The sequence below is a fragment of the Pteropus alecto genome, unplaced genomic scaffold (assembly GCF_000325575.1).
Source record: "Pteropus alecto unplaced genomic scaffold, ASM32557v1 scaffold135, whole genome shotgun sequence".
Taxonomy (NCBI): Eukaryota; Metazoa; Chordata; class Mammalia; order Chiroptera; family Pteropodidae; genus Pteropus; species Pteropus alecto.
The window spans coordinates 495,729-508,041 of record NW_006438076.1 but is presented as its reverse complement, the minus strand read 5'-3'; the positions used below and the strand labels follow the sequence as shown (position 1 = coordinate 508,041).

At 32.6% G+C, this 12,313-nt stretch overlaps 1 protein-coding gene across 2 annotated transcripts in view; it reads right to left on the bottom strand.

Annotated features, from left to right (window-relative positions):
* ARHGAP32 (Rho GTPase activating protein 32) overlaps positions 1-12,313 on the bottom strand; it is a 173,907-nt gene that overhangs the window by 63,338 nt on the left and 98,256 nt on the right. For both annotated transcript variants that reach the window (XM_006915185.3, XM_015592038.2), the window contains exon 9: positions 9,796-9,877. In XM_006915185.3, coding sequence (XP_006915247.2) covers positions 9,796-9,877 — 82 coding nt within the window. The remainder of the gene's footprint in view (positions 1-9,795; positions 9,878-12,313) is intronic.

Genomic DNA, 12,313 nt, shown 5'->3' with positions numbered 1-12,313 from the left:
TTAACAAGACAGAGATAGAGTTCAGTATCCCTCACTTGCAGCTCCCTTTCTGGAGGTATGTGTATATCTCCCCTCTTAATATCCTTTGGTCTTTGCTCAAAAAGTAACCTTCTAATGAGCCCATCCCTGACCACCTTTAAAATGATAACCCCACATGAGCAACAACATCCAAGCACTTCCTCTCCCCTGAAACCTCCTACTAGGGTTTATTTTTCTCCATACATCATCTATCATACTATATATTTCACTTGTTCATCTTTTTCTCTCTCTCTCATCACACTTAAATACAAACACCAAAATGACAATATTTCTGTCCGTTGTGTTCATTGCTTTAGCCCTAGTACTTAGTATGCATCCAATACATTTCTGATCAATGGATGAATAAATACTGGAAATGACCAAAAATGGGAACGTTGCTTTACTTAGGGCAAGGAGGAGACTGATTAGAGGCTTACTCCTAGCACTGGCTAAGGGCATATGGGAGTTTTAGAAACAATTTTGATAACTACAGTAGAAATTGTTCATGTTTATAATTATCAATCAACTGTTTTGCTCCAAAACAGTAAAGAATGTAAATTAGTATATATGAGAATATCTGCCCATAAGCCAAATGATCTAGATGAGGAAAAAAGACACAAAAAGAGAAGTATCAAATTCAAAATAAGAAAACTCATTGCCATACACTATTTCCAAATAATTGACACAAACAATAGCTACTGTAGGCTGAAATGTATTCCTTCATTATTCAAAACATAGTGTTAGGACTAGTATCACGGAATTACCCAGGAGTTTATTAGAAATGCAGAACCACCGGCCCCACGTTAGACTTACCGAATCTACAGTTTTTAACACTATCTCTTAGGCAAATTTAATGCACGTTCAAGTTTGGGAAGCAATGACCTAAGAAGCCTACGTGAAGAACACAGTAAGTCATTTCAGGCAGGAGAAAGTTCATAGGCAAGGGAAGAAGAAACCCAAAGTATAATAAGAGGAAAATAAGGAAACATGTTACCGAATGCTGAATATAGATAATAAAATGGGAAAAACAGGTTACAAAGTTAGTTCCAGTATTTATGGAGCACTTTAAATTCTAGGCTAAAGATTTTGTATATAATTCTGTCACAGAGGGAAACCACTGAAGTTTTTTGAAGTCAGAGATTACAAAATAAAAGTTGTATTCTAAAAACTATTTTAGTAGTAATTATTAAGATAATTTCAAGAGACATTCATTGTACATCTACTGTACATGCCACCCATTGGGGAGATAAAGATGAAGGAGACATACTTGTGACTTGTGAGGAGACTGCAATTTAGTGAGCAAGTGAAATAGCTGCTATTAGATTTGACTAATAACAGGAGATGGGGTTAGGAAGAGATGGGTCAGGGAAGCTTTCATGGACAACGTAGATCATGGCCTGAGTCTTGAAATACAAGGGGGATTTCAACTGGTCAACCTGGGAAGGAAGGCATTCAGACAGGAGGATCAGTAGGAGCAGACAAAAGCTATGACAGCACACGATGTGTTCAGAGAACAGAGAAGTAGAGCCCAGCAGGGTACATAGGGAAAAAGACTAGAAGAGAATGGAAGAGGAAGGCAGCTGAAAATGCCATAATAAAATATAGTTTAGAGTCATGTTTTATATACAGTGAGGAAAAACTGAGATTTATTTTTTGAATTAGAGAGGTATTAGAAAGACTATGGCTGAAACCAGCACATTAAATAGGTTTCTACAAGCACTTCTCTTCATCCTCTGTTTAACTCATCTTTTCCTTTAATTTCTGTTCTGTTCATATAGGCTTTATGGAAATCCAAATACATCTTTATTTATTCCTATTGCAATAAAAGCAAAGGATATTGAATAAATATTTGTTCCGAGAAAAAGAACAAAAAACTTTATCTCCAGTCAATGTTCTATAGTGGGAGAATTCTGAGTTTTGAGTTAATCAGCCACAAAAGAGTTAATCTATGTCAAGTACTTGGTACAGTGTCTGGCACATAGTAGGACTAAATAAGTGTTGGCTATAATTACTATTAGATGTCAGAAGATTTCATTCAATAAGTCCTTGTTGTGAAACTTTGAGCAAGTTGTTTAACCTCTCTGAGTTTCTGTAGTTCCATCTATTTAAAAAGGGGTGTGATGTGAAGACAGAAATATATTCCTTGTGAGGTATACTCTCAGTATCTCAAAGGGCAATATCAAGATTCAAATTCCAATTTAAATAATGTAAATACAAGTATTCATAAACTCTAAAGCACTTTACAAATATGTCATGTTATAAATTTTCTAACAATTCCCTGATGCAGTGAGAATAGATTATCTTCACCTTGCAATGTATTCGGAGAGAAAACTTCCTTAGGCATTCTAGCACTTTGATACTCCTTTGAATCTTACATCAATGTCTCCCATGGTACTGATTTTAATATCTGATTCTTAAAGTATTAGCTTCCAGAATACAAGTAAGCATACATTCAATGGAAAAAAAAATATTCAATACAACATTCCTCATAGGATAAGTAAAAACCTGGACCTGTTTTACTTGATATAGAAGGCCTAGTCACTTCACATGTCTGCTAACCAAAAAATTCAGCTATCATCAAAAAGAAGACAAAAATTTATGATGCAAACTCAAGTGCCATCCAAAGAGGCTCCCTCCCCAACCATAGTCCCATGAAAACTATTATAATTCATTTGTTTCGGTAGTATATGTTGAAATACTGGTACACAGACTTATACTAACAAATAATGTATTAACTAAGTATCTACATAAACAAAAGAAATCTAGTTTCTGACACTCTCAATTTAAATGATGTAACATAGTAGACAAGCATAAGTCAATATCTGGCATTTATTAAGAATCCAAAGGCTTCAAATACCTATCATTAATTTTCAAAAGTATCTTACCTCACTTTTCAGATAAAGAAATTAAAAGTCAGAGAAGCCAAAATGACATGTGCACAGACAGTAAAACATGGCATAGGGGTTAAAAACTCAAGGTTGGAGCCTGTGCTCTCTTCCTTTCAATTGTGCTGCTTTTCACGCAGGTATATAAATTGAATTAAAAGTCTGCATTAAATCTAGTGTCACAAAATATCTATTTCATGGGGTGGATGCATTAAGAATGACCCTTAGAAATTACCTATTTAGACAGTATGAACTTAAGGATAGACCACAATCTATTTTTTTCATGTTGTTTAGAGTAATACATAGAGTAGTGCATTTTAAAAGACTTGGATAATACAGAAGAAAACAGAGAAAAAATGAAATATCTCTTGCTATCTCCACAATCCCATTCTTCTTTTAAGTTAGATATGTATCCTTTCAGATCCTCTGCTATGAATTTATAATGGGATTATACTGTTCTGTGATTTCCTTTTTCATTTAACAACAACATCACAGAAAAAATTTCTCAAATTAGCACATATGCCTCTCCTTTATTATTTTTGACAGTTGCAGAGTACTTTGTGGTATCAAAGTATCAAATCTATTTTGAAATGTTATTTCGAACATTTATGGAAATACTGCAAAGAATATTCATCTAGATGAGATAGATATATTTAAAAAATGCAGTGACCAATTCAAAAATGACAAAGAACTTGAATAGACATATCTCCATAGTAGATATACAAATGGCCAATAAGCACTTGAAAAGATGCTCAACATCATTACGTTTCTGTATAATTATGTTTCTGTATAAGTATCAACAGAACATTACCAGCACTATAAACCCTCTCTTCTATCCATCCCCATCATCTACCCCCTCTCCTCTCAAAAAGCAACTGCTATTCTAACTTTCAACACTACAGAACACACTTGAACTCTAGATTTTAAACTCTTTCTTTGTATATATGGAATTTGAACATGTAAGTATGCATGCATATCAGGCTTCTTTCACTCAACATTTATTTTTGTGAGATTCATCTATGTTGTTGCATATGGCCATAACCTACGTCATTTTCATTGGTTTAGAGCAATCCACTGAATGAATATGCCATTATTTTTCCATTTTCATTCCACTGTGGATACACCTTTGTGTTTTTCTAGGGTTTTTTTTTTGTTTCGGTTTTTTTTTTTTTGGAATTAGGAATAAGGTGCCTATTCCCAATCTATATATACCTAAGTGTGGATAAACATTATGCTCCCACCAGCAGTGTATGAAAATCCCCAATGATTTATGTCCTTACCAAATTTTGTTATAGTTACCCTTAAATTTTAACCATTCTGGGGAGTGTACTTTGGGAAGTCAATAAGATTTTAATTTGTATTTCCCTAAAAACTAATAATGTTGAATATCCTGTCATTTTAGAAATTTGTTTATTGAGCATTTTAGAAATTTGTTGTTCATGTTTTCACTCAAAAGAAAAATCTCTTTATCTGTCCTTTCCTTATTTGATTCTTTACATACTTTGGTTACCTGGTCTTTGTCACATAGGTATACTGCGATTATCTTTCTCTTTCTTCTAAACTTTAATTAATTTTAATTGTTAAGCTTTTCAATTATGACTACTGCTTTATGTCTAACTCAAGATCATGAAAATAGGTTATGAGGATATTCTCCTGTGTTATCTTTCAAAAATTTTGTTTTACCTTTCATATACAAATATATAATTTTTATGGAATGGATTTTGTGTATAGGGTTAAATAAGGATCAGATATATATTTGTCCAGGTGACCTAACACCATTTATTGAAATTAGTGTCCTTTTGACAATGCTCTGCAATGCCGCCTTTGTTGTAAATCAAGAACCTGTAAACACACAGATTTGTTTCCGGATTCTATTCTGTTCCACTGATCTGTCTATCCTTGCATCAATATCTTAATTAGTATCTTAATTAGTGACGTTTTAACGATAAACCTTTATATCTATTATAGGAAGTTTCTCACTTTTTTTGTTCTTTAAATTTGCCTTGAGTATTTTGGTCTTTGTATTTCCATATAAATTTGAGAATCAGTTGTCTATTTCCACAAAAATTCCAACTCAAATCTTGGGGCATTTGTCAGCAACTATGCCCTATTGGGCTCTGAACTCCAACTTTTGTTCCCCTAGCACCATGATTTCTCTACTCCATCAGCAGATATCCTAGGAAAATAATGTCTCCATCTACTGGGGTCACACCTCTGGATGTCTTTCTTCTGTTTAACCTACTCAGTAATTGTTTACTGCCTCATTATTTCTCCAATGCTGCAATGAGATATTTTTATATTTCTATCCACATTTTCTAACTCTCCTCAGCGGGAAGGTTTGTCTAAATTCCCTAGTCCTTCATTTTTAGAAGTTTATGCCTAAGAGTAAGGTCTGCTTTTCTTCTCTCTTCACTTTTTCTCCCCATCATTCCCCTCCACACTCCCTCCCCTCACCCCTTTCTTTCTAGAGGAAAAAAGATGGATAATGCCAGAAGATGGAGAATTTCACCATGGAAACTAAAAACAAGACCCAACGTTAATCCTAGAAATGAAATAAATGATATAAGAATTGAAGAACTATTAGATAGGCTTAAGACACCTAAACAGAGAGAAAAATCAGTGAATTTTAAGATAGGTCGCTAGAAAGTATCCAAACTTGACAGAAAAGATGTGTGAGACAGCATCAAAGAATATAACTAATGTGTAAAGGAAAGGAGGGACAGATAATTGCACAAAATAAGTATCTTAAGAGATAATAGCTGAGAACATTAAAAACTTGAAGAAAGAAATTAATAAATAGATCCAACTTCTCAGTAAACTCCAAGCAGGACATGGTAACTCATTAATTTTATTTTTATATGCATAAATAAATGGAATATATTGAGAGCATTAAGAAGAGCTCCAAAGGGAATTTTTTTCCTATTGCTCTTGTTGTGTAATAATATAGAGAGCTTTAAATTTCAGTCTCAAACTATAGCTGCATCTTTCAGATTTGGCATCTAACAGTGACAGATGGCAATGTTAAAAATAAATAGAACATTCAAGTTGTTTATACTGTAGGCAAAGACATTTTTAAAGTGTGAAACAAGCCTGAGGCTGATAGAATTCACATTATCCTTTACAAAATTTATTAAGAATGTACATTTCCCTATACCAAACTTGCAATGCTGCTCACAAAAGATAAAATATTAGTTTTTGAAGGGGTGCTGTCATTATATGTCATTACTAATTTAGAATTAACAATGCCATACAGGTCTACTAATAGATACAATTTTCTAGAAATATCAATAATTGATTAACTTTCTCAAGTTTTAAAAGCTTCTAGAGATTATCGCAATTCAAAACATGAGAAAGTATTTGATATAGTCTAATATCAATATTAAGCTAATTTTTAAAAACAGTTTACAGTACATCTCTGAGGCAAATTATCAAATATAAGGACTAATAACTAATAAGGTAGGCTAATACAGCGGGAATGTATAAAAATAATGAAGAAATCATAATAAATTTTTATATTAAATTTTAATAACTTCAAAATAGTGACCACAAAAATTCATGATCATCTCAATAGGTTGATAAAAAGTATTTGAAAAAATTCACCATCATTTTATGATAAAATCACTCAACAAACTAAGAATTGAAGGATACTTCCTCAATCCGATAAAAAGCATCCACAAAAACCTACAGCTAACATCTTAGTTAATGGTGAATGACTGGATGCTTCCTCCTAAGTACAGAGACAAGACAAAGACGCCCATTCTTGAAACTTCTATTCAACACTGTATTAGAGATTCTTTCTTTCTAAAGCAACTGGGTAAGAAAAAGAAATTTTAAAAACATCCAGATTGGAAAGGAAGAAGTAAAAATATTTCTATTCACAGATGACATGATCTTGTATATAGAATATCCAAAGGAATCCACTAGAAAAACTACTAGAATAAACATTTCAACAGGATTTCAAGATATAAGATTAATATATAAAAATTAATTGTATTTTTATGCACTTGCAATGAATAAAAAATGAAATTTAAAAAAGTTCCATTTATAATAGCATCAAAAAAATAATAAAAATAAATTTAACGAAAATGCAAAACTTATACTCTGAAAACCACATAACGTTTACCAAAATTAATAAAGTCTAAATATATGGAAAAACATCCCATGTTCATGAATTAGAAGATTTAAGAAATACTGATAAAATGGTAACACTTCCTAAATTGACATACAGATTTAATATAATCTCTATCAGAATCTCAGCTGACTTCTTTGTAAAAATGAAGAAACTGATTCTAAACAAACATGGAGACATGGAATTACGAGGGACCCAAAAAAGTCAAATCGATCCTGAATAAGAATCAAGTAGGACTTGTCGATTGCAAATTTTACTACAAAGCAACAGTAATCAAGACAGGGTGGAACTGGCCTAAGAACAGACATATAGGTCAATGGAATAGAATTGAAAGTCCAGAAATAAATTCAAATGTCTAAGGTCAATTGATTTTCTACGAGGGAGTGAAGACAATTTAATGGGGACGAAATAATCTTTTAAACTTCTTAGAAGAGTATTTAGAAATAAATCTTGACCTTGAGTTAAGCAAAGCCTTCTTAGGTAAGACACCAACAACACAAGACCAAAAAAATAAATAAATAAATTGAACTTCATCAAAAGTACAAACTTCTATGTTTCAATGAACATCATCAAGAAAGGGAAAGATAACCTACAGAATGTGAGAAAATATTTGCAAGACACATTATCTGATAAAGAACTTGTATCTAGAATATATAAAGAACACTTATAACTCAATAAAAAGACAAATAACCCCATTAAAAAATGGGCAAAAAATCTGAATAGACATTTCTCCAAAGATATACAAAGGGTAATATGCACATGAAACAATGCTCGACATTATTAACCACCAGGGAAATGCAAATCAAAACCACAAAGATATATCACTTCATACCCACTAAGATGGTAATGATCAAAACAACAATGACATAGGCATGGAGCAATTGGAACTCGTACATCGCGGTAGCATTGTAAAATGGTGCACCTACTTTATAAAGCACTCTGGCAGTTCCTCAAAAGGTTAAACAGAATTACCATATGATCCAGCAATTCTACTCCTAGATATGTTAGGAGATAAAAACATATCTACTTAAAAACTTGTACACGAATGTTCATTGCAGCATTATTCATAACAGCCAATGGAAACAACCTGAAATGGATGGATAAATAAAATATGCTATATCCACACAATGGAATACTATTGAGCCATAAAAAGGATGAAGTGCTGAAACATGAATGAACCTTAAAAACATTATGCTAAGTGAAAGAAGCCAATCCCAAAAGACCACATATTATAAGATTCCACTGATGTGAAATGTTCAGAATAGGGAACTCTAATAGGGAAAGTAGATTTGTAGCTGTTTGGGACAATGTCTCCTCATGGTTACAGGATTCTTTTTTTAAGTTACTGATGCCATATTAAAAAAGGAAAGAAACCTAGAGTCATCAGAACCACTAATGGACACTTACTGACCAAGTACCCACTGAAGAAGTCTTTGTAATAAATTTACTCTACTAAGGGGGATTTAATTGAGGACAAAAAATGCCTTATAAAAAACTAAGAATCCTGACTTAAGTAGAACTGCAGAGAACACTGTTTTGAAGTATTGTTCTCCACTTAACAATAAAGGTAGTCTGTCTAAAATTTTTAAATTCCTATGAGAAAAAACTGGAACAAGCACTGACTTCTTAACCTTCTATGAAGAAATAAGCTTTGAAAGGAGTTATTATCCTTTACTTTTACCTAAATACTGCTGAAATGTCAATCTAGCTGTGCTGACATCTCTATGGACAACTTTTATATTTATTATCTTCTCTATGATTTTTTAAAAACCTACAAAAGAACAAATTCAATTTTTTTTGTAAATTTTCTCTTAATTCTTCCACAGGATTCATGGAAAATGGCAGAATTAAAATGAATTGGTTAAACAACTGCTCATTTATCAAATACTTTGAGGACAGAGGGGGGAAAGTACTAAATAAGAATAAACTTTGTTTTTCCTAATTCTTACAGAGATCCTAAACCAAGAATATACATTAAGGAAAACAAATAAATTGAGGCCCAGAAAGTTTTTCTTTTTCTTTTATTGTGGGGTGGGGGCGGGGGGGGGGAGAGATAGAGAATGGCAGGGTAGAGCACAGGGAATGTAATACAACTAGGAAAAATAAATTTGATTATTTCCTCTCCCCTCTATAACCTTTTAGTTTTTGTTTTTATTTTCTTTTGAAAACTTTCCATCACATTAAAAAGTTCCAGACTAGATATTCTACAAAATTTGCAAAAATTAAATCACTCAAAAGAAACAAAAATTTCCATTTTCTTGAAACTGTAACATTACTTTACTTATTTGTAAACTACTCCACATATTTTTATAACACTATAAATATACTATATAAGTAATAAGAAATACTGTTTAAAATAGTTTTGATATTCACAGGCACCAATAAAATACACATTCCCTTCATTTATTAATTTTCAGCTAATCATACTAGCTCCATGGCAGTTCTTTAAAATTGCTATTTTTCTTTTATCATTTTATTGATTAATAAGCTATATTCCTACTACATAACTGTAAAAATAATGACAAAGCTTAATGGAACAGTTTTTTAATACTGTTGAAAATTTTGAATGCATGTAAACTTTTGTGAAATAATCAATAGAGAAATAAGAATATATTAAAAATCGAAACCACATAAAATTAAGAATGCATAATATGTCAATAAATACAAAGAAGAGCAAAACAAGCTATGTGCTTATCTGTAAGAGGAAATCTGTATCTTTAAGCAGTTGACAAAATAACCACGCTAATGAAAAAGTGTACTCACCTGGTTTTGGCACTGAGTTGGTCACTGACTGGGGAATTTTCTGATTAATTAACTCAACACAGTGTCCAGGGAAGAGTCCCACCTAAGGGGGGAAAAAAAAAAGCAGCAAAGAGAGGATTCTAAACCAGAGATCAGATCAGTGTGTGAACACTGCCAATTCAATTCCAGTAATGTACTCCACAGTCCTTCCCAAATGATTCTATTATTCCAAGACTCTAAATCACAGACAATGCCAATTACACAAACAAAAAATAAAACAATCTGTTGCTATGAGTATGTAGAGTTATGTGTTTTATTTGTCTAAAATCTAAGTCTGCTTTTTCAGTTTTAGCTTTTAATTTCCCATATGTTTCTAAGCCAATTAAAATATTTAGTCTGATACCAAGCTACGCATGCAAGTTATTAATTTTTACCTCTCAAAAATTTATTCTGCTTAAATGTCAATCAAGTTGTGTTGACATATCTACTGCCAACTTTTATATTTATTATCTTCTCTATTTTTTAAAAATTTACACAGTACCACCCTCAAATTTTTTTGTAAATTTTCTCTTAATTCTCCCACAGGATTCATGAAATGTGACAAAATTAAAAAGAATTGGTTAAATAACCGCTCATTTAAAATCCTGGTTCATACTGTTGTTAAAGAGCTAGTAGTGTTTGGATAAGTGGGAAAACGAGAGTAGAAAAGAGCCGATCTCACCAGTGGTGAGAGAATCTGGCTTTGAAAAACTCTTTGTCCTGGCAGACTCCTAAGAATTCTATGGCATTAGGTTGAATCCTAAGAAGGTCGAATCCTAGGAAAACTGACCACCAGATCACCCAGAAATACTGTACAGTATGACCAGAAGAACGAATACAGAGAGAAACAGCCTGGGAACAAAAGTAAAAAGGAAATCTTTACCAATATTTATAGATGTTTCCTTAGACAGGAATATATTGAGCCGCCATGCAGCAGATGTTAAAGCTGAAACATGAAAACTACATCACATTGTACATCCTTCTGTTGACAGACTCTGGGAAAAAATGAAATGGTCTTCCAAGAGTATGATTCATCGTGAAGTTCTGAGCTGTATAATTTCCAACTGTGTGGGATTATTTTCAACATACTCATTTGCTGCATTATTATTTCAATTTCTGGATCGATACTCTATGGTAGTTCTTAAAATTATAAAGATGTAACTAGTTATCATGAGCTGAAAAGGGGTTATTATCAGTTTTGTTTGAAAGATTTGATTTCGGGATTCTTAAAGTCTCCATATATTGCCTTTCAAAATGATACTTTAAGTATTTGTTTTATTGGTGAAATTCTATACCATATTTTGCTTAACTTCTCTTATTTAACTAGACAAGGAGAAATTCTACCAAGATTGATTAGAACCAGATAAAAATCAACCTGAAAAATACTCGTCCTCTCTTACACGAATCAGTTATTACGAGAGTGTATATGGTATAATGGTTGACAGTGTAGCCACAAGAGTAAAAGTGCCTGGGTTCAACTCTAGGTCGGCTACATACTAGATCAGGTTTGCAACTTGGCTTCTCTATTTCAGTTTATTCATCTAAACATAATAGCTCATAAGGGTTGTTATGAGAATTAAATGGATCAGTACAAGCAAAATACATGTAGTTAGCACTTGCTAAATGTTATCTATTATTATCCCAGTATGTTGTCTACTAGAAGACCTATAGGGCTCCAGCTCCTCCATTAAATAGATATGACAGACACATAACACTTGCCACCTTTTGCATGTTTGTACTTAAGTTTCCTTACTATCAAATATCATTATTTCCATAAAAGTCTAATTCGTGTCTATTTATAAACATTTTTCTGCATTTTGATATGGAGAAAATACCAGAATCTAAACTTGGCCCACCTATTTACCAAAATTTTGTGCTCTGGAACAAATTGCTTAACCTCTGCCTCAGTTTCTTAAATTTGTAAAAATGGGGATAATATTAAATACAACAATAATTGTGTGAAAACACCTAGCCTAGTTTCTAAATTCATTACTTCTTCACAAAGACTGAACAAAGCTTAATAAACTTCTTTGGGAACTATACAATATATATTAGCTATGTTTTCACCTTTTAATTTTGTGTCAATGCATTAGGTTTAAGTATATGGGGTAAAATACTGTACTATGTAGAAGTCTATAGTCATGTACTATGTAGAGATCTATAGTCACTTAACTCCAATCTATGCTCACTTGTCTTCCTTTATTATAAAGCGTAACACTACTAATTATTGGCTAAACTAAATATTTACTTTCCCAGACTCCTTGCATCCAGGTATAGCCATGGCACATGTAAACACAGGTCTACTGAAACTGTTCTGCCTCCTTCTTTCTGCTGTAAATGCAGGCATTAAGTTTGGATCTGTAGGAGCCTCATTTGACCCTGAAAGAAAGGCCAAGAGCATCTTAGAGGCTTCTGTCTAGCTGCAGATTCAACAGTAGCAGTCACGTTTTCTGTTTACTTTTCTGTTTCTTGAACAAAAGAAGTGTCCTAAATGATGAAA